General features: G+C 37.6%; 1 protein-coding gene across 10 annotated transcripts in view; it reads left to right on the forward strand.

The window, feature by feature from the left end:
• The window catches only part of UTRN (utrophin), a 594,041-nt gene that overhangs the window by 156,518 nt on the left and 413,659 nt on the right, over nucleotides 1-23,864 (forward strand). For 9 of the 10 annotated variants that reach the window (XM_073022551.1, XM_073022550.1, XM_073022552.1 and 6 more), the window contains 9 exons: nucleotides 4,032-4,133; nucleotides 6,982-7,089; nucleotides 7,372-7,551; nucleotides 8,389-8,558; nucleotides 12,558-12,681; nucleotides 16,038-16,125; nucleotides 21,064-21,305; nucleotides 21,468-21,648; nucleotides 23,398-23,543. In XM_073022551.1, coding sequence (XP_072878652.1) covers nucleotides 4,032-4,133; nucleotides 6,982-7,089; nucleotides 7,372-7,551; nucleotides 8,389-8,558; nucleotides 12,558-12,681; nucleotides 16,038-16,125; nucleotides 21,064-21,305; nucleotides 21,468-21,648; nucleotides 23,398-23,543 — 1,341 coding nt within the window. The remainder of the gene's footprint in view (nucleotides 1-4,031; nucleotides 4,134-6,981; nucleotides 7,090-7,371; nucleotides 7,552-8,388; nucleotides 8,559-12,557; nucleotides 12,682-16,037; nucleotides 16,126-21,063; nucleotides 21,306-21,467; nucleotides 21,649-23,397; nucleotides 23,544-23,864) is intronic. The other variant, XM_073022547.1, reaches the window with a different exon arrangement.

Raw genomic sequence — 23,864 nt, forward strand, 5'->3', positions numbered from 1 at the left:
AGGGCCCTGTAAAGTTGGATAATCCTGAGGGACCTGTGATCTGAGACCCAATTACATATTGCTCTTGTTCTTCATGTACTTTCTCATTCTTTATCCAGAAGGGTAGAAAAACCTACCTTTGGTTGTATTTCCCAGTTGAGATTCTACAGTGTGTGGGCTACAGGAGTACCCAGGTATTGATTCCTTTACTTAAGCTCTTGGGGTGAATGAGTGAGACTGGTTGCAGTCCCCAGCTTCCTTGTCCATAATGACGAGATTTAGAAGCACAGTGTATTAGTCCATTTTCACACTGCTGATAAAGACACACCTGAGACTGGGAAGAAAAAGAGGTTTAATAGACTTACAGTTCCATGTGGCTGGGGAGACCTCACAATCATATCGGAAGGGAAGGAGGAGCAAGTCATATTTTACATGGATGGTGGCAGGCAAAGAGAGAGAGCTTGTGTAGGGAAACTCCCTTTTTTAAAACCATCAGATCTCGTGAGACTTATTCACTGTCACAAGAACAGCAAGAGAAAGACCTGCCCCCATGAATCAATTACCTCCCACTGGGTTCCTCCCTTGAAACGTGGGAATTGTGGGAGTTACAATTCAAGATGAGACTTGGATGGGGACACAAGCAAACCATATCATTCTGCCCCTGGCCCCTCCCAAATCTTACGTCCTCACATTTCACAACCAATCGTGCTTTCCCAACAGCACCCCCAAAGTCTTAACTCATTTCAGCATCAACTCAAAAGTCCACAGTCCAAAGTCTCATCTGAGACAAGGCAAATCCCTTGTGCCTATGAGCCTGCAAAGTCAAAAGCAAGTTAGTTACTTCCTAGATACAATGGGGATACAGGTAAAGAGTAAATAAATCTGTTCCAAATGGGAGAAATTTGCCAAAACAAAAGGGCTACAGTCCCCATTCAAGTATGAAATCTGGTGGGGCAGTCAAATCTTAAAGCTCCAAAATGATCTCCTTTGACTTCATGTTTCACATCCAGGTCACGCCTATGCAAGATGTAGGTTCCCATGGTCTTGGGCAGCTCTGCCCCTGTGGCTTTGCAGGAAATATCCCCCTCCGGACTGCTTTCATGGGCCAGTGTTAAGTGTCTGCGGCTCTTCCAGGTGCCAGGTGCAAGCTGTCAGTGGATCTACCACCCTGGGGTCTGGAGAACAGTGGCGCTCTTCTCACAGCTCCACTAGGTGGTGCCCCAGTAGGGACTCTGTTTGGGTCACATTTCCCTTCTGCACTGCCCTGGCAGAGGTTCTCCATGAGAGCCCCACCCCTGCAGCAAACTTCTGCCTGGATGTCCAGGTGTTTCCATACATCCTCTGAAATCTAGGTGGATGTTCCCAAATCTCAATTCTTGACTTCTGTGTACCTGCTGGCTCAACACCACAAGCCAAGGCTTGTGGCTTGCACCTTCTGAAGCCATGGCCTGAGCTGTACTTTTGCCCCTTTAGTCATTGCTGGAGCAGCTGGGATGCAGGGCACCAAGTACCTAGGTACAAGGCATGGGGACCCTGAGCCCAACCCACGAAACCATTTTTCCCTCCTAGGCTTCTGGGCTTGTGATAGGAGGGACTGATGTGAAGCCCTCTGATATGCCATGAAGATGTTTTCCCCATTGTCTTTGTGATTAACTTTTGCCTCCTTGCTGCTTATGCAAATTTCTGCAGCCAGCTTGAATTTCTCCTTAGAAAATGAGATTTTCTTTTCTATTGCATTGTCAGGCTGCAAATTTCTCAAACTTTTATGCTCTGTTTCCCTTATAAAACTGAATGCCTTTAACAGCACCCAAGTCACCTCCTGAATGCTTTGCTGCTTAGAAATTTCTTCCACCAGATACCCTAAATCATCTCTCTCAAGTTCAGAGTTCCACAAATTTCTAGTATAGGGGCAAAATGCTGCCAGCCTTTTTGCTAAAACATAACAAGAGTCACCTTTGCTCCAGTTCCCAGGAAGTTCCCCATCTACATTTGAGACCACCTCAGCCTGTATTTTTTTGTTTATATTGCTATCAGCATTTTTTTGCAAAGCCATTCAACAAGCCTCTGGGAAGTTTCAAACTTTCCAACATTTGTCTCTCTTCTTCTGAGGCCTCCAAATGTTTCCAACCTCTGCCTGTTATGCAGTTCCAAAGTCACTTCCACATTTTGGGGTACCTTTTCAACAGTACCGCACTCTGCTGGTACCAATGTACTATATTAGTCCATTTTCACACTGCTGATAAAGACATACCTGAGACTGGGAAGAAAAAAAGGTTTAATGGACTTAAGTTCCATGTGGCTGGGGAGGTCTCACAATCATGGCAGAAAGGAAGGAGGAGTAAGTCACATCTTACATGCATGGTGGCAGGCAAAGAGAGAGAGCTTGTGCAGGGAAAGTCCCCTTAATAAAACCATCAGATCTTGTGAGACTTACTCACTATAATGAGAACAGCACAGGAAAGACCTGCCCCCATGCTTAAATTACCTCCCACCAAGTTCCTCTCAAAAAATGTGGGAATTGTGGTAGTTATAATGCAAGATGAGATTTGGATGGAGACACAGGCAAACCATATTACACAGGAACTGATCTTATTAAGTGGCCACTGACTTCTTCTCAGAAGCACTTGAGGAGTTTGTTAAAATGTGGATTCCCAGGCTCTACCCAGAACCTAAATCTAAGTGAGGGAGGGGTGCAGTGAATTTGCAATGTAAGAAAAATTATGTGCATACTAAAATTTGAGAATTTCATCTAGTAGAATTCAATATCTCACTGTTTTCAGTAGATTAATATGTGAATTTCAACACATGTTATTTCAACACATATATTCAACACATAGTTTTGGAAACCCCCCAAAATTGCTTCTTTTTGCACAAGGCAATAGTGGATCTTTACAAGTCTTTAACAAATAAATTTATTGGTATTTCATTTGAACAATACTTAGATTTCCTGATAAGACATTGCCAATTTATTTAAATGTGATGCCTCATTAAGTGAGGCAATCCAAACTGTAATTTCATCACACGAGGTCCTTTTCCTTTTGTAATATTTAAAGTCAGCCAGTGTTTCCAAGACTTGTATGTGGTAGTTAGTTATTATAACCTGAGAGCTAAGTATTCATACCTTGACTATTTAGCAGTAAGGAATATGAGATTCAGAGAGGTTAAGTAGTCCTCCTGAGATTTAAATAGACAATGAGTTATCATGCTGAGACTAGAAATCTATCTTCTGGTTCTTAAGTTTTCTACCCTTTGCACTATGAAAAGCTTATTCTCGTATTAAGTATCAAAATAGTATAATATGAATTAAATAATTCTTGTTCACATATATATAGTACAAAAATAAATTTTAATATTTGTTAAGCATTTATAAAATTGTAATAAAATGATTTTGGCGGAAAAAATCATGAAGAGTGATTTTTTATAATTAATGACATTTATCTATTTAGTATTGCTGATACTAATAAGATTCTGTTGCTAGTTTATGTAACTTATGGGGAATTTTTTTATGGATCACATAATGTAAACAGAACAAATCATTTGATGTTTTTATTGTCTCATAAAAATTCTCTTATTCAAAACAGTTTTTGTAAGTTAAACATTTTTTATAATTTTGGTACTACAGAGGAAAATTTTCTTGTCATGTAAAAGAGAGTTAAGGAATATAACGGAAATGCTGGATTTTTTAGGTAAAAATTGGAAAAATTGGAAAAATTTGAAGCACAAAAAGTAGATATGTTTGCTGTATTTTTTTAATAATACGTAAAAATGTCATATTGTCATAAAAACAATTCAGACAATAGTTCAGACAATAGTTCTAGTTATGCTAGTTTCTAGCTATGTGAAATCATTTGTTTAATTCTATGGAAATTAGTTTTTCTAATTCATACATTTATAGGCCTAGTCTGTGTTATTTTAAAGAAACTTTTATAAAAATACTTTTTATAAGTTGCTATGCTATAATAAAGAATAATGGAAATCATGAATTCCTTCAAGGATTGTGATAACTCTCTCTTAAGGCTGTGTTGACAAAGGATGGTTTCTCCTTTTCCTAGAAACTTGGTGAGCGCTGGACAGCAGTATGCCGTTGGACTGAAGAACGCTGGAATAGGTTACAAGAAATCAATATATTGTGGCAGGAATTATTGGAAGAACAGGTATGAAACTGTTTTCCATAAGGGGCAAAATAAATGGTGAAAAGTAACCCATCTTTTATTGTGACATTAGAATAAAGTTGCCTTGTTTACTTTTCTTTGAAAGGGAAATATATAAATAATTATTTTAAAGATCAAATTTCTATCCAGTTGGTAGCTGATCATGAAGCTTATTCATAGAGATTATGTCATTTGACTCCATTAATTTGACCTGTTTTCATTACTTGGAATGTTAGTACTTGGATATGCTATTTTCATGATTTGTTTGACATTATAGTTATTAGTGAATTTGTGTTGGGTGATGTGTTTGAATTTGTGTCGACACAAGGCCTAGCATATAATTTGTGCTCAATAAATAATGAATTATGAATCCACTCAATACGTTATGAACTTTAATTCCCTAGATTTTTTCTTGATTTTTAACAAATATTGAAATTAATGAGAAAATATTATTTAGCAAAACCTTTGATTTAATACTGGGTTAATTGCATGTTTTTTCCACTAAGTGTTACCCCAGCAAATGAGCCTGTTGTACAAAGCTGCCACCTTAATTTTTCAACACGAGTGGTGGCTCTTTGCCCATTCTCTGTCCTTCTAGAAAAGCAACCATCGAAACAAAATACAAATAAGCAAAACTTTTCTCCCCAAATGCCAAACAGTTGTGGTTTAAAAAATAAGCAGATACTGGCAGGGCGGGATGACTCACGCCTGTAATCCCAGCACTTTGGGAGGCCGAGGCGGGCGGATCACTTGAAGTCAGGAGTTCAAGACCAGCCTGGCCAACGTTGTGAGACCTTGTCTCCACTAAAAATATAAAAATTAGCCAGGTGTGGCGGCGAGCACCTGTAATCCCAGATACTCAGGAGGCTGAGGCAAGAGAATCACTGGAACCTGGGAGGCGGAGGTTGCAGTGAGCCGAGATTGCGCCATTTTACTCCAGTCTGGGAGACGAGAGCAAGACTCCCTCTCAAAAAAAAAAAAAAAAAAAAAAAAAAAGGCAGATACTCTATTCCCACATCTCTCAGTGTCCATTTTGATTCTTTTAAATACTTTTCATTTCCATCTATAAGAAGCAACTATATTCTCTTCAGGGGAAAAAACCCAAGTGTATGATGTTTTGTGGCTTACTAAATATGGTGGCAGATAGTACATCTTAAAAAGTAGGTTGCAGAATTTGTCCAAATATAAATTGGTAATGACTACTTCCCCCTCCCTCAATCTGTGGTCAGATTTATCTTGTTAGGAATCACAAAAGGGACCTGATTCTGATTCCTGAAATATTTACATTTCACTTTACAAACATTTACATTTCACTTTATAAATATTTACGTTTATTGTGAACCTTGTATTTAGGCTGAAGAGCCTCATAGAATAGTTAAAATTTTACTTCAATAATGACAGTAGAAAGGCCGGGCGCAGTGGCTCACGCCTGTAATCCCAGCGCTTTGGGAGGCCAAGGCGGGCGGATCACTTGAGGTCAGACCAACATGGTGAAACCCGTCTCTACTAAAAATACAAAAAATTAGCCAGGTGTGTGGTGGGCACCTGTAATCCCAGCCACTTGGGAGGCCCTGGAGGCAGGAGAATCGCTTGAACCCAGGAGGCAGAGGTTGCAGTGATCCCAGATGGCACCACTGCACTCCAGTCTGGGTGACAGAGTGAGACTCTGTCTCAAAAAATAAAAATAATAGTAATAATAATAATTGCAGTAGAAGACATCGATTACTAGAGAAAACCATTGTGTTACTCTTCTATCCAGTAAAACAATTGCAAATTTGGAAATAATTTTAATTTGATGATAAGAAATAGTTTAAAAGTAGAGTGGCTGACCTTTCAATCGTGTTCTATAATGATCTGACATTTCAACTATGCATTTTGTGTGTGTATGTAGTATCAACATGTTCTGTCTTACGGCATCATTATTTATATGCATATTTTACCAGCCTCACTAGACTGAGGACAATATCCATATTTGTCTCTTATTTTCCCAATGTTCATTATTTTGGGGGGTGAAATATAGAGGCAAGGAATAGTTGTTAAATATTTAATTGATAAATAAAATCACTGAGAAAGGATTGATTCCATTGCAAATACAGAACCAGTTTTTTTCCCTCCCTACTAAATAGAAAAGGGTTTCTGCCCTAAATGCTACATTTTGGGAAAAATTATCACAATGTAGCTAGAATTGTTTTCCATCCCTTCTTCAGGATTATCTCTCTACATAATTGAATATCCTCTGCTTAGAAAACACGCATTGTTGGCCAGTGAAGTTTAAAAATTTTACATGGGCTTTGGGCGATCTTCAAACTCCCTCCTTTAATCATAATTGATGTTAAACCTTGAATGCTAGGGTGGATTTCCTACATGATGCCATGGAAAGACCATTGGTTTTGGGGTGCGGACCCTTGACCCAGCTCTGCTGTTAACTAGCCAAGTGATCTGGGACTTGTAACTTGACTTCTCTTTCCTCCCTCTCTAAAGTGAGGGGCTGGGACAAGACAATCTCCCAGCTTTCTTCTGCCTCTAGAAAGTTATAATGTAACTCCTTTGGAGACTTGCATAGTTGGATTTTCCCTTTTCCCTCCACTTATCTCCTTGAGAATTAGGTTTAATTCCCTAGGTATGAGGCTAATGTCAGATTGTTCTGCTACAAATCTGAGAAGGATAATATTTTAAAGAAAGGTATCTTTCTGGGTCATTTGTGCCTCAGACTTAGGTGTTTGAAGGCCTTCTTATCCCCAGGTAAGGGTGAAGCCTCTAATAAAATAAAAGTTAGAAATCTGGATGCATGATTTAATTGAATTATCAAATGATTCTGCAGATAAAGTTCAATTTTTGTTGTTACTTGTAGTGCTTGTTGAAAGCTTGGTTAACCGAAAAAGAAGAGGCTTTAAATAAAGTCCAGACAAGCAACTTCAAAGACCAAAAGGAACTGAGTGTCAGTGTTCGACGTTTGGCTGTAAGTCATGGGGTCGTCAGCATCTGTGTTGTAAGCCTATAATATCTTAATGTTTTCTAGCTAATGGTTAATACAATTTAGTGAATACAGATTACAGCTCATTACCTAGCGTTAGACTGCTGCCCTGTAACAATCTGGAACTACAAGTCTTACCTTTTAGCATAGTGAGCTGCAAAGCACGTACATTTTACTATAAAATACACATGTTTAAAATTTTTGGCTGAGGAAGGGAAGATAAAGTCCTGTTAAAAAGAGTCATCTAATAAACATCTGAAATACTAGATTTTGAAGGAAGACATGGAAATGAAGCGTCAAACATTGGATCAGCTGAGTGAGATTGGCCAGGATGTGAGACAATTACTTGATAATTCCAAGGCATCTAAGAAGATCAATAGTGACTCAGAGGAACTGACTCAAAGATGGGATTCTTTGGTTCAGAGACTAGAAGATTCCTCCAACCAGGTACTTTTTGATTTAGATGGTATGTTGTACCATGAAGTAAACATTTAAAATTTAAATGTTCAGGTTAGTTTTAATTTGTATGAAATAAAAGAGTAGTAGACAAACTAAAAAGTTGGTTCCTTATACCTGATGAAAAATTGACATGTGAAAATTGCCTTCAGTTTTCTAAAGTAAGTTTTAATAGATTCTCTTAATATCCTGTAATTTAATTCATAGTAACTGATTACACTTAGCCAATACATAATTTAAACATCTTAAATCTTAAGTAATCTTATTAATCTTAAAAATATTTTAATGAATTAGTCAAACATAAAGCATTGGTTTGTAGACAGATGTTCTTAGCAGCATTATTTATAATGGCCAAAAAGTGGAACAACTCAATTATCCATACACAGATGAATGGATAAACAAAATGGGGTGTATGCATACAATACAATATTATCTGACAATACAAAATAATGAAGTATTTACACATGCTACAACATAGATGAACCTTGAAAACACTATGCTAAGTAGAAGAAGCCAATCACAAGATTATATGCACTATGATTTCATTCACAGGAAATATCTACAAGGGGAAAATCCACAGAGACAGAAAGTAGATGCGTGGTTGCCACTGGTGGAAGTGGGGAATGGAGAGTGATGGTTTATGGGTATGGGATTTCTTTTTGGGAGTGATAAAATGTTCTGGAGACAGAGTGTGAGGATGATTATACAACTGTATAAATATACTAATAACCATTAAATTATATATTTCAAAGAAAATTTTATAGCATGTGAATTATATCTCAATGAAGTTGCTATAAAAATTGAAATTTTGGATGGCTTTTATTTCAGGTGACTCAGGCTGTAGCAAAGCTGGGGATGTCTCAGATTCCTCAGAAGGACCTTTTGGAGACTGTTCGTGTAAGAGAACAAGCAACTACAAAAAAATCTAAGCAGGAACTGCCTCCTCCTCCTCCCCCAAAGAAGAGACAGATCCATGTGGATATTGAAGCTAAGAAAAAGTGAGAAGAGATAGAGCAATTGTTCAAACTCAATATTGTACATACTGTATTTTCTACTTGGTGCCTATTTCGTACTAATCATTAATCATAGGCAAGTCTAGACATAATAATTATCATTATTATGAAAAGTCAACTACTGAACCACCCACCACCCCTGTCTTCTGAATATTCTACTTGGCACCAGCTAAGCATCTACTTGGATAATTTTATTTATCCTATGTTCAATTGGGAGAACTCTGTGATCAAACCTTTCTTTCTTCCTTTCCCGTCATTCTCCTTGGAACGATATGATTGTCCATGACTGTCTTTTTATTCTTTCTTTCACTGCTCACAACTCGACAGTTTTGCTTTAGGTAGACATCTCTATTTTTGGTGAATCTCTTTCCTCCTCTCACCATTAAAAAAATCCTTAATTCAGGGAAATAATTCATTTCTAGTGTCCTTTTTTCTCCTCTTTCTCCCTTATTCTTTTTCATGTTTTGTTGTTTCCTTTATTAATTTCTTTGTCAGATTAATTAACATATACTTTGTATTTGGCTTAAACATCCATCTTTGTCATAAAATATTTCTTTTAGTCTTATTGATTCAAAAGAAAACTCAGGATCTCTTGAAGAAGAATAATCACAGCTGACATATATCGAGCTTTTACTGATGTCAGCTATTCTATTCAACTCTACTGTGTGCAGGTACTGTACCTGACATGAACTACAGCAGGTAATCCTCAAAGCAGTCTTTGAGTAGTAGTGTTATTCTCTCCCTCTTACAGTAGAATCCTATGCTTGGGGTAAATGGGCAATTATTTTGGGCCTGAATAAAAATTATACGTTTCTGCAACTTAGCTTTTGTAAAGAAAGCAGCATTCCAGTGTTACCAGATGGTTTTTATTTTGATAATAAGTCTATGTTTCTGCCTCCTAATAGCATCTCCTTGTAGGACAAGCATACTTCTGAGTTGCAAGCAGCAGTTGTGGAACCTTTACTTTTGGAGCCAAGACAGCACAGGAAAAAGATGCTTCTAATGTTAATATTAGCATAGATCTCACATTTCCTCAGTGGATATTATCTGCCAGGTGTATCTGGCAGTGTATCTCTCCAATACTGACTTTGTGCATTTGGAAGCACAGAAGGTTGTCGAAGACTAGAGTACATAACTGTGAAATCTTAAACATGACTGTATTGTATAGGGTACTTTGTGCTGCAAGAAACAGAATACCGTGCCCAAAGTGTCTTAAACAATGAGATCATTGGTAATCCCATATTACAAAAGTTCTGGAGGTAGGGAAGTTCTGTTTTAATGGAAGGGTGTGGTTCAGCAACCCTTCATCTGCAGTCTCTTGTCATTCTAAGGCTTTTACCCTTACCCTTGTCTTCTTAGCAGACTTCTGCCCTGCTCTCCCTGATCCCCTGGTGCATGGGAAGTTGAAACTATCTGGCCTTTTGAGTCTCTGTAGTTGTGTTTTGGGGACTCCAACTACAAGGAAGAATTATGGAGAGAGGGTGTCTGTCGTGTGGGCAACCAGCTGCGAGGATGCCAGTTATTGACTCCACCACTTGACTGATGCAGACATTCCTTCAGTGAATTCTTGGATGAATAGAGGCTTGAATACATCCATTCATTACAGTTAAATCTCATTATTATAGAAAGGTCATTTTCATGCTCAAATTCTGCCACCTCTAAGTCTACCTACATGTGCTAGCTCTTTTGGAATGATAGGGAGAGCCACATAGCCTTTTTCAATATGTGACCTCCTCAGTCTTTTATATCCCAGTTTTTATTGTCATAAAGTGCAGGAGATCCTTAACCATTCCTATTAAAATGGTTTCCAGACCCTTTTATATCTTCTCTCTGCTCTGGAAATCACTATTAGTTTGCCTTAAAATGGACTACCCCAATAATCGAGGGCCTTAAATGACTGCTTAATGCAGTGCCTAGTTTAAAATATATGCTTAAAAAATGGCGGCTCATTTCCACTTCTCTTTGCTTGGTGCTGCTGTGGTGGTGGTTTTTACCAGCTCAGGGTACAGTGGGACAGTCATTTCCTAGAATGTAGATACCTGTTCCTGTGACCTGCGATCATTGCGTCACCCTTGCCTGTATTCAAAGCAGTTGCTGACTGAGTCTCCAAGGTCATTGTAAAGGTGTGATTTTTAGATGACAGTCTCTTCTCTGAAAGATTAAATAGAAAGCTGCTGTTAAGATGACAGGAGGAACGTATCCCTGTTTGAGCAGTACCTTGACCCCAATTATTTATCTAGAGCATCACAAAATCCCTCACATATTACAGGGAAAATCTGCCTTGATGAAAAGATAAAATATTCATAATTCACCGGAAACACTTTAAGCAAAGTTTCTCACAAGAATCAGCAGTAACGACTTGTGCTTAACGTACCGAGAAGCTCTGTGGGGAGGGTACTAGTTAAGAAGACAGACAGTCTCGGTTTGAATCCCAGCCTCACCCTTTGTTAGCTTTGTGACATGGGACAGTTATTGAAAACCTCTGTGAGTACACTGCCTTCATCTCTAAAGGGGATAATAATAGTGTATATTTCATAGGGTGCTGGTGAGGATTCCTTGAGTTAATAATAGACATAAAACACTTCGATCACATCAGTGATCGTGGCTCTTCTTGTTCCTCCTTGCTGTGGTTTTGACCAACCTTCTCAACACCTGTCAAACCTGTCCTTTCGTCTTCCTTCCCACTGTTACTATCTTAATTGTGACTCCTGTTGCTTCACAGCCTGTTCTCGGCTCTTGTCTCTCTTTAATGCTTTCTCCTTGGTGAACAGTAAAGGATAAATAGAATCATGTCAGTTCCATGCATAGAACTCTTCCTAAGCTCTCAGCTGCCTTTGGGTTAAGTCCAAACTCCTTAATACATCCTGCAGGGCCTTCCTGTAGCTGGTCCATGTGATTCTTGGCCACATCGTCAATTGTCCCTCCCTTGTGAGTTCAGTACTCATTATTCCAGACACGCCTAACTAATACTTGCAGTTTGCAAGATGTGATCTTCCCTTTGTTTGCTTTCCCTTGGCAAGGGAAATTCCTCAGTATAATGCTGTCGTTCTCCTCTAGGAAGCCATCTGTGCCCCGATTGGATTAGAAGCTACTCCTGTGAATTCCTGGAATTAGCACCTAGCAAATTCTTTTGTTATTGCCTGTTACTTTCCATTGCTTACTAGACTAGAAGCTCCTTGGGAGCCGAGATTTTTATCTGGTTCACTTTCATATCAAGAGTCCAACCCAATGCCTGACATTTAGTAAGGCTCAATCATTACATATCGAACAAAAGAAGATGTTAACCTTAGGAATGTCTGTACTTGTTCTTTGCTCACGATCTAACCAAATCTGGTTTTTATTATCTACAAGCATTTATAAAACTACAAGTGATTCTTTGTAAAGGTAATATATTAAAATATATAAATTTTATAAATATATAAAATCTTTAATATATAAAGTTTTAAAAATTGTTATTTAAGGCCGGGCATGGTGGGTCATGACTGTAATCACAGCACTTTGGGAGGCCAAGGCAGGCGGATCATGAGGTCAACCTGGCCAACATGGTGAAACTCTGTCTCTACTAAAAATACAAAAATTAGCTGGGCTTGGTGGTGGGCACCTGTTATCCTAGCTACTCGGGAGGCTGAGGCAGAAGAATCGTTTGAACCCGAGAGGCAGAGGTTGCAGTGAGCCGAGAAGCCATTGTACTCAAGCCTGGGTGAAAGGGCGAGACTCCATCTTGAAAAAACAACAGCAGCAGCAGCAGCAAATTATTTAATTATTTTCTTCAATTATTTATTAACCCTATAATATTGTTACTTTTTTCATACTTTTATTTGGAAATATATTATCTTATTTTGCATTGTTACCCTATTTATGGGTTGCTGCATTTGGGGGAGTGATAAAAATTATTCCTGATGAGCATTTGGGTTGCTCTTTCTGGAGTCAAGTAAAACAATAGAAGAAAACATGACAAATGGTCACCTCTGAATCTTCAAACAGGTTTGATGCTGTAAGTGCCGAGCTGTTGAACTGGATTTTGAAATCAAAACCTGCCATTCAGACCACGGAGATAAAAGAGTATATGAAGATGCAAGACACTTCTGAAATGAAAAAGAAGTTGAAGGTAAAAAACATAAACCACATATATCCTACTGCAAAAATAGTTCATCATGCTGGATTTTCTGCTGGCATAAAGACATTATGGAATTCAAAAGCCTCCTGTAAAATAAATGTAGGCAGAAGGTAGCTTTTAGTACATTGTAGTGAATTTTGAATCCATTCATGCTAGCTGTCATCAGATCCCTATTTGGAGGAGGGTTTTGTTTTCATCTTTATCAATCATGGAGATGTACAGTGAGGAACACTTCTTATGGTGATACAGTTAGTAGTACTACTTTTTAGTTAGTTTAGATCACTCTTAATCTGGTATCTAATAATTTATGACTTTATATTAACGTTATGCTGAAGATGTTTTGCCTTCAGAATACAACAGACTATTTTAAATCAAAAAGTGTCTTCAATATCTTTTCTTTAGAGTTGTAAAAAATAAATACAATTAAAAGGTGTGGGATCTTAGCCCTGCTGCTTTCCATGCTTATGTGTGTTTCTGAAGAGTGTGATGGGAGCTTGTAGAACTTTTTTGTCCTTGGTGCTCATACGTACGTCTCCTACACATTACTGCAGTAACTATTTGGGCACCTGGTGTAAGTCTGCAATGGTTTTTGTATCAACAGTGGAGTTTCATTTTTAAAGAGTTTGGAGGATATTTTAAAAACAAGATGTGCATAAATATCTAAGGTTTAAGTTGGAAAGTGGTGGGTGAAATGGGAATTGAGATGAGGCTGGGATTGCGGGTGTCTCCCTGCAATCACAAAGTCCAGAGGGCGAGGTGGTCTGAGCTCGAACTTGCAAGAAGGCTTAGGGCACACCAAGCACAGGGAGCTGTTTTCTTTGTCCAGAATGACGCACCTTTCTGTGTGGTTGAAATGTCCCCACTGCAGGAGGCTTCCCTTAACCTCACTAGAAAGAGTTCAGTGATTAATCTTTTGACTTCATGTGACTTTGGCCATGTCTCCATGAAAGCCCTTGCATTTATGCTGTTGTTTGTTTATATGTCTGCCTGTTTATATGTCTGCCTGTGAGGCCTTAGACATTGAAGATAATTTCCCATTGCACCCTTTTTATTCAGCACTTGATAAAGCTCTTGTAGCTCATGGAAGCGGAGTGTGATGATTGTGGGTGGGCAGGGGGAATGGGGATGTTGGTTGTGCAGGGAGCAACTTTATCAGAGCCCTCTCTGCACAGAGAGTTGGGAAAGCCAGAAATGGGGCCTGTGTTACATCATTTCATATGCTTCTCACAGTTCTGAAAGATGGATAGATGATTTTAATGATCACTGACCACCCAATTCTAAAAGATATTCGGGTGGCAGAAAATTTAGTAGTAACAGATCTTCATGGAACAAGTTCCACAAAGTATTGATAAATTAAAGTCTATCCTGTGACCCAGAACAATTTTACTGGCAGAAGTTGTTACTATATTTGGGGGGATAAAGTATGTAAGGCGTGATTGGTGTTCCTTTGTGTTTCATTTAATATTTATCTAGAAGTTCATTTATTTTGTTTCAGATGAGTAGTAACAGATGCCAAAGATTTGGAAAAAAATATATAAAATAAAGAAAATTTCAGCATTATTCTAATCCCCTATTTTTCTTGCAAACTGAGGAAAGATCGACTTATTTTTCTTCTTATTTTTATTATTTAGTGAAGGAGTATCTTGTTCCAACAGATGAATTACCTGGGTGGAGAATCTATAGTCTAGTCTCCTGCCATCTTAAGAGGAAGCAAAATATCTACTTGTAAAAAGGAGACAATTGCCTTTTTCTCAAGTTTGATGGTGACTTTTACATTGATCCTTAGTTAGACAAAAGTAAATGGTGTTTCTTAGAATCTCTTGCTAATATTCCTTGATCTTTGACTATAAGAAGGTTGTTCTACCTAGTCACAATAAACTTTGTGAAAATCAAAGTAGGATAACTGAATTTATTTGATAGCACTTACATGTAAAGAATTTAGAATTGGGATTCTTCTCTGGATTGTCTGGTTGAAGTAATATGGGTTGCTCAGAAGTTTTGATTTTGTTATGATGGATACTATTTGAATAGTTAATATATAAATATCAGTTGAGGATGGAGGAATGGGAGAAAATTCAAATACTGAGATGTGTGCACATATACTTGTGTTTGTGCATGTATACATGATTTTACTTGCTTCATTCTTACTAGTTCTGGAAAGAATTTTGTCTTGGGAATATCAAACTATAAAGATAAAAAAATGAAATTAAGAAGCATTTCTCAAACATAAAGAACAGAATGTGGGCTGGGCTTGCCATAGCTCACGCTTATAATTCCAGCACAAGGAGGGAGGATTGCTTGAGCCCAGGAGTTTGAGACCAGTCTGGGCAACATAGGGAGACCACCATCTCTACAAAAAAAAAAAAAAAAAAAAACATTAGCGGGGCATGAGCTTGCACTTATAACTCCAACTACTCTGGAGGCTGAGGTGGGAGGATCCCTTGAGTCCAGGAGGTTGAGGCTGCAGTGATCCACGATTGTGCCACTGCACTCCAGCCTGGGTGACAGAGTGAGAAACTGCCTCAAAGGAAAAAAAAAATGCTTTGGTTTGGGTTCTAAAGCATATTTTCTATTTTCATTATTTAAAAATTATGTATGAAATATGATTGTCTTTGAAGTTTACATTAAACCCTAGACTTAATATAATGCAAACAAACAATGCTGAGCCTCAAAATATTTCTATCCATTTTTCCTATTTTCTTTCTTTTGAGATGGGAGTTTTGCTCTGCTGCCCAGGCTGGAGTGCAGTGGTGCGATCTTGGCTCACTGCAACCTCTGCCTCCAGGGTTCAAGCAATTCTCATGCCTAAGCCTCCCAAGCAGCTGGGATTATAGGCAAGCACCACCATGCTTTGCTAATTTTTGTATTTTTAGTAGAGATGGGGTTTCACCATGTTGGCCAGGCTGGTCTCAAACTCCTGACATCCAGTGATCCACCCCGCTCAGCCTTCCAAAGTGTGGGATTACAAGTGTGAGCCACCATGCCCGCCTATTCTTTTGCTTGTTAGTTAATTTTTGTTCAGCAACCTCTGTCATAACACATTCAATTCTTTTGACTCAAATCATTATTTTTATGGCATGGCGAACTCAGTGTATGTATGTAAATAGATACACTGGATCTAAAACATAATTTTAATTATTTCCTTCTGATAGGAGCTTATAATTATCATGTACATTTTTTTCTCATAAAAGAAACCAATGTCTTTTAGTTGCTATGATTACTGTTTGAATTTACCTTTTCAGATTTAAAAAGAATGTAGGAGGGACATTAAACCTAAACATTTAAAACAGCAATATTATATTGAGAAGAAAGTTTGCAATATTCTTATGTTGGGACTTCATTTACAGGCATTAGAAAAAGAACAGAGAGAAAGAATCCCCAGAGCAGATGAATTAAATCAAACGGGACAAATCCTTGTGGAGCAAATGGGAAAAGGTAAAATCCTTGATTTTTTTTTTCCCCATATTTTTCAGATGGTGGCATCGAATAATATTACAGTTTGCCCTATTAAATATTTTGCTTTAAGATTCTAATCCTCTTTTGGCTAGATAAATGTTTTCAAAAATGTTTTTAGGCAGCAGAATCTTTTAAAAAATGAAATTTTATTCTGAAGCTGATTGTAAAAAAACAGATAAAAGCAAAGTTTTTCTGATTTTGTTTGGGATCGGGGCTGGACACCCTGATACCTTAGCAGAACAGTTAAAACCCACTAGCATAGTAGATTTTAAAACTGTATCCTTTGGGTTTATATATTGGGAATTTGTTTTGCAGGGGTGTAGCAAAAGCAAACTTTATTTGGCAACGTTTGGGAAATGAAGTTATATTAAATTCATCAGGAGTTTTTGATTTTTGGTAATGTTTAATGCATTATATTTACTATATTTATTTACTACAGTATTTTTATAGTTAAGTTTGATAAGGTGTTACTTGTATATGAAATTTTTAACTGTGTCCAAGGCTTTTTTTTTTTTTTTTGGCTGTAGCTCCCAATGACTTAGAATAAGCTAAAAATTAATATTCTTGCTGTGCAGTTTTGCATGTGAATCTCTCTTTGTTCTAGAGTAATGTTGAAAGACATTTCTTGCATTCCACGTACCTTGGTCTAATAATAGTTAGCACTTTGGAAGGCTGCTGCATCTCTCCTTGACACTCGTACAGATATCTGTATAGAATTAGGAATATTAGTTTGACAAGAGTCTTCAAAGCAGTAGCATTTAATTTTTTATTGTTTGACTTTTTGTTATGGAAAATATAACTACATAAAAGCAAATAGAATACTATAATGAACTTCCTTGTATCAGTTACCTAGTTCAATAATTGACAATTCTGCCGTTCTTGAATTATCTATACCTTTACTCGTTCCTCAGCCTCTCAAGTATTACTGTTTTTACAGTTTTCTTGGAAATAAATTTACTTACATTGAAATACATGACTTAGTTGTGCTGTTTTGATAAATAGATATACCTGTGTAACCTACACACACACATCACTATGTAGAAAATGTCGACCTTTCCAGAAAGTTCTCTTTCGGGTTAGTCACCTTCCTCCCTCCAGAAAACAACTGTTGTTGTTGTTTTGACCTTAGATTATTTTGCTTCCAGCCTTTAACAAATATGTTTATTTATTTAGTAGGTATACTGGATGTGTATATACACACACCCACAAACATATATACAAACACAAACATATATAGATACATACACATACACATAAAATACGGAATGTAAGCCATGTGGACAGTGTATGTCCATTTATTTTGAAATTATGCAAATGTATTGTCAATCCATATATTATTAATAAAGGTTAATTTCTTCCTTAAATAAATTAAATAGATTAGTATTTAATACTTTCTTTCAAAATCCATTCTAGCAAACTGTCTTAGTTGTCCTGCCTGTGGGCATCCCACTTGGAGGTTTCTCTTTCCAGTATTTACTTAAAGAGATCCAGAGACACAAACAGATGATAACTTCCCTTGAGATGCTGGTTCATTCAATAATGATAATGCATTGGATGTTGAATTTATTTCCTTTACAAGCATAGATTTTTTTACTTCTACCTCAGCAAGTGACTCTGACTTTATCTGATGTGAATATAGGATAACTTCTTTAATCTGTGCACTGAATTTACTCCCATTTCTGTCAGGTTTTCAGCAGTGTGGCAGAATTATGAAGATGGGGGAGACTTGATGTAGATGAGAAGTTGGTGCAAGGTGATGTTACAGTGAGAATAACAGTGATTGGGGGAATGGACGAACTTGGATTGTCCTGTCCTTTTCTAGTTTCTTATCCTTGGGAAAGTCTTGGAACCCTTGCGTTTCTTGCCTTGGTGTCTGGAAAGTGAGGGAGTTTATTAGCTGACTCTTAGCTATTAGTTTATCCGCTGACTATTAGTTTATTAGCTGACTATAGGCTTTGGTCCATAAAATTTTACCATAAACGGGTCCTAAACAGACACATTCTGGACATTGAATTCACATGAAAGTGCTACTTGCAAAAGGCCAAAGGCAACACTGGAGAATAGATGACATGGGGCTTTTGTCACCTAATATATACTTGTACAATTTCATAGGAAACATTTTATATTTTGTATTATCAATTGTTTTTCAAGCATTGGTGGAATTAGAAATACATTCCTTAGAGGACCCTAATTCTTTTTTGTTTTAAAGATGCATCTGTTTAAAAAAATGTTTTTAGGACAACAGTAGGAAGCTGAGAAATGGGGGAGCTGAACTGAATAAACTCTGTATGTTCCAGTTCAGTTGGGGAGGCATGTCAAATTCTTCAGTAGAACCCATGTTTGAATAATCATGTCACTGTTTTTCTGAAACCAGTTCCATCAAACAGCCCACCATAGCCAATTCTGATAGGTCTTTCCTGCCTAATGCATTTTAGGTAAGTTTTGAGATATGTCATCGAGCATAAAAATGTTTTTAGAAAATAAAATAGCGTGAGGCTGGGCGCAGTGGCTCATGCCTGTAATCCCAGCACTTTGGGAGGCTGAGGTGGGTGGATCATGTGGTCAGGAGATCAACACCATCCTGGCCAACATGGTGAAACCCCGTCCCTACTAAAAATACAAAAATTAGCTGGGCATGGTGGTGCGTGCCTGTGATCTCAGCTACTCAGGAGGCTGAGGCAGGAGAATCGCTTGAACCAGGGAGTTGGAGGTTGCAGTGAGCTGAGATCGCACCACTACACTCCATTCCGGTGACAGAGCAAGACTCTGTCTCAAAAATAAATAAATAAGTAAATAACAATAAATAAATAAATAAAAATAATTAAAATAAAATAATGTGTTTCATTTGACTTTCACAGCTGATATACTTGGTTTTCTTTGTTTAGCTTATCTTGTTCCTAGAGAGTCTCATCTAATAAAATACAGTAGTTGGACATCTAGATAACATGGCTTTATGAGTTGATACCCATTGTGGTTGCCTAAGCATATAAGCCCATGAAGTTTGGTGAAGGTTCTATGTTTTGTAAACATTTCCCTTGATTCCAATAGTGATAGACTGAGAAGTGTAAAGTCAAGTGAGACTAAGTGGCAGGAATGTGTTCTATTTTCTCTCTTTTAGATAATTAATAAAGTGATATGCTGTTGATTTTGCCTTTTGACTAGTCATTGTCTAAGAACTCTGTGTTTTATAGAAATAGAAAATTTTAAACTCTGGATCGCTGGGAGTAAAACAACTATTTTTAAAGACAATGGCAGTTTTCCTTTTATAAGATGTAAATTGTGTTTGAATCATTACTGGATATCACTGTAACCAGCAATATCTCAGGATTAGAGAAGGGGAGATTCAGATGTTTAAAATCAGTTTAAAGAGGCAAAATGAATGGCTTATAAGACATTGTCAGTGAAAAAATACCTGAAGTTGTTTTAACTGCCCTTGTTCTTGAAGTGAGCACCGCTTTCCAGTTTTCTAGATGAGTAGTGATAATTTTCCATCTCAGAAATTTTTTTTACCTACTTAATTTGCTTCCTGGATTAGTATAAATTGTCCAACCTAAAGATGATGTGCCTGGTGTTACTATTCCTTTGCCTAACTAGGATAGAAATGACAGGGTAAAGGCACAGCCCATATCTCCATTGTTCAGATTGTTAGGAAAATGGTGATTTATTTTGTATACTCTCCCCATTAACAGGGATAATGCAGCATGGCTTGTGGTGTGAATGCTTTGTTTATGTCTCATATTCTCTTACCTGAGAGATGGTGGTGAACAGTGAGCTTCTGCAATTGACATAGGTGACACATTCAAATTACAGCATGATATGCCCTCATTTATAATTTTTAGTGGACACAGTGTATTATAAAATTTTCAAAGTTTCATTGTCTGTGGATCATACATGACTTTTTGTTTTTATGCCTTTTTTTTTTTTTAGTTCAAGCTCTCATTATCCTGGGTTTTGATTATATATGTTTATAAAGCAGGATTGTTTATTGCCTTCCTACTCAGTAAAAATGTGAAGCCATCCTTTCAGTACGCATGTTCTCCTCTTAATAGAAAGATTCCTTTGAAGGTTTCCCAGACTTTTTCATAGTTATTTTAGAGGATTTGAAGGTATTTTAGATTAAGGGAAGGACTATGATAAAATCTATTATAATATATAACTTTATTATTTTTAGGAACATTCTCTAATTTTAAAAAATGTCGGACAAATAAAATGATAAGATTTCAGTAATAAAAGTGGTGGCATTGTTTTCCCTGATGTGTTTCTAAAGTAGATCATCTTATTGCTGCCTCAGTCTTTTGGTATTTGCTTATTTGTGTGCAAGGTCTCCAATGGGCTTGTGATGCTTCTAGAGCCTGGCTGCTGGCTTAATATTCCTGCACTCACCAGGTTGCTTCCCAGCATAAGGCATTCTCGCCATTCATTTCTTAATTTATATGACACTATGCTTTGGTCACCAAGACTTGAACTGCCTCCTAGTTTTTCTAGCCAGCTGTTGTTTTTTCTTAGGACAAAGGGTCTTCTTTCTGAAGTCAGAGGCCTAGACAGATCAAGGTAGTTGATCTTATTTCAGTGGCTCAGGTGATAAACTAGCAGAGTGGAAGCATGGCATGGATGGAAACATATATTACCTAGAAAAGGCAGTGACTGAAGTTCTACTGATGTGCCCTTTGCAATAGCTGCACTGCTCCTGAATCGTTATTTTAAAATGTCTTCCTTCTTTGGTCAAGGAATTGAAATAAGTGTAATTATTTTTAAGTCCATCATTATACATTTTTGTTGTTGTATTAAAAGGGACTTAAGAAAGTGATCATTATGTGTGATATTGCCTCACTATTCTGAATGTTAGAATGTTTAGAATAAATTCAAGACACATTTTGTAATATATAGACTGTTTGCTTGTTTTTCATGACTGCATAGAAGGCCTTCCTACTGAAGAGATAAAAAATGTTCTGGAGAAGGTTTTATCAGAATGGAAGAATGTATCTCAACATTTGGAAGATCTGGAAAGAAAAATTCAGCTACAGGAAGATATAAATGCTTATTTCAAGCAGCTCGATGAGCTTGAAAAGGTCATCAAGACAAAGGAGGAGTGGGTAAAACACACTTCCGTTTCTGAATCTTCCTGGCAGTCCTTGCCAAGCTTGAAGGATTCCTGTCAGGTAAGGGGCCAACTGTCTGGAACATGGAGTAATTCTGTGTGCAGTCCCAGAGTTAAGGAGGGCTTCTTGTATCATGAACTTCAAGTTAATGCTGCCCTGATTAACTTCCTGTGAGGATGTTCATCTTCAGTGAGTTATGTGACCATATTTTCTCTTCCTTAGCGGGAATTGACAAATCTGCTTGGCCTCCACCCCAAAATTGAAATGGCGCGTGCAAGCTGCTCGGCCCTGAAGTCTCAGCCTTCTGCCCCAGATTTTGTCCAGCGGGGCTTCGATAGCTTTCTGGGCCGCTACCAAGCTGTACAACAGGCTTTAAAGGATCGTCAACAACAGCTAGAGAATGGTAAACCCAACGATTTTAATATCTCCTTTCTCAGTGTGCCTTAATTTAAACATGACTCCCGACATTTAGAACTTGAGTACGCTTGCTTGCTTTGCACCAACCTTCTCCATTTTCCGTTGTGCCTGTATTGTTCAAAGTCTTAAAGTCTCCTATATTCAGATTCTTTTCCAGATTCATACCTTTTTGTAAATATATAGACAAGTTTCATGTGCTCTAAAATTGTGTCAGTAGGATACACTCCGTCATCCAGGCTGGAGTACAGTGGTGCAATCATAGCTGCAGTCTTGACCTCCTGAGCTTCAGTGGTCCTTCTGCCTCAGCCTACTGAGTAGCTGGGACTACAGGCATGCACCACCATGCCTGGCTGGTTTTTTATTTTTAGTAGAGCCAGGGTCTAGCTATGTTGCTCATGCTGGTCTAGAACTCCTGGGCTCAAGTGATCTTCCCACCTCAGCCTCCCAAAATAACAGGTGTTAGCCAAATTAACAGGTGTTAGCCTCCCAAAATAACAGGGATAGCACGTGTCAGTCAGCCATTGTACCTGACCTGGATGTAATGATTTGTAAATAGATTTTTTTTTTTTTTTAAAGAAACAGGTGCAATTTCTTCCTTTGGCTGAGGAGGCCACTTAATATCATTGCTAGGAGGATTAAAATGAATGATTCCTTACTTCTGTTTCCTCAAAATAGTTAAAGTTTTAGCAGTCCCATAGTCTCTTTTAAAAGAAATCATATTCCACTATCAAATTCAGAAAAATTTTAGAGTTCTTACTTTTGGAATACACTTGGTTTTGGAAGGTTCACTATTAAAGGATTTGAAAGCTCTTTCCTCTTACGTTACACTGTTTACTTCCTAGCTGCCATTTGAGTTAGGAACTGTGTTGCATTGTGCATTATTATTTTGGGTAGTGCACCCTGAAAAGCTCCACATGTAACCCAGCCTAACTTCAGCAATTGTAGATTGTGTGATGACTGGAAGTACCTGTATGTGTACATGCTAGGCAAATGTGTTGTGTTGCCTTTCTTCTGAAAGTGCGTCAGGACAGTGTGTCTTTGTTCCTTGAATTCAGTTATGTGAAGTAAATCTTTTGAGGGTACCTCTTTCTCCACTTATTGGTACAAACTATGCTTTCACTTTTGACAAGTAGGCAGTTTAACTTTTGCTGCTAGTTGATTTCACCTCTTTGTGCTTCAAGAGAACTCACTTTCTTTCCACACAAGTGTTACTTCTACGAGATTTTTACGTTACTGACTCAGGTAGGCACTGTTCCAGCTGGCTGTTTAGTCATTATTTCTCAGGGTACCTGGGCAGCATGGTGGCAGTATTTCCATATAATCTCCTCCACTCCATAGATGGGTTTGTCTACATGGTGGAGGTTAACAGCAAGACTGGTTGACGGGATCTTTGCTTTCTTTTATTCTTTGTGTAGCTGTTAAGGAAGAGGAGATTATATGGGACAAAAGGGACATTGTTGTTCCATCTTCAGAGAGACATTTCATCATAAAGAAATGAAGAAAAATTATAGTGGGTTAGTTAATATTTCAAATGTCAACATCCGCAGGAATGAAGTCACTGTCTGACTCTCAGAAATGCCAATGGAATGATCAATGTTATTAACAGAGATCCTTTTACATTTTAATCATGGGGTCTCCTTTGCCATGTATTGGAATTCATTTAGGATAATGGTCTATGTAATAATATTGGGTTCCTAACATGATTTTCTCAAATTAAATATTTTTAAATCAACAGAACTGAAGGGCCAACCTGGACATGCATATCTGGAAACATTGAAAACACTGAAAGTTGTGCTAAATGATTCAGAAAATAAGGCCCAGGCATCTCTGAGTGTCCTTAATGATCCTGCCAAGGTGGAGAAGGCCCTGCAAGAAAAAAAGGTAACATATATTTTCCATGTTAGAACTCTAGTGCTTCTTCTAATATCTCCTCTTACATATTTTGAAATGTTTTTTCAGAGATTAAAAACAATTGGTCAGTTTTGTTCATCATTGGTCCAAAAATTTATGTATGATTTGAGGGTTAGTTTGACCTCACATAAAAGAAAATACAGTTGTTAAATATTTTTTCATAGAAGAAAAGCATATATTCTCCTTCTGCTGTGATTAGCTTAAAGTTCTCAACCTGTTCATAATCTACTAAGCTATCTTTAATGAAATGAGGACTATCAGTCAATGTGTTGATGTATACTTTTTTCTGCA

The sequence above is a fragment of the Chlorocebus sabaeus genome, chromosome 13 (genome assembly GCF_047675955.1).
Source record: "Chlorocebus sabaeus isolate Y175 chromosome 13, mChlSab1.0.hap1, whole genome shotgun sequence".
NCBI classification, from domain to species: domain Eukaryota; kingdom Metazoa; phylum Chordata; class Mammalia; order Primates; family Cercopithecidae; genus Chlorocebus; species Chlorocebus sabaeus.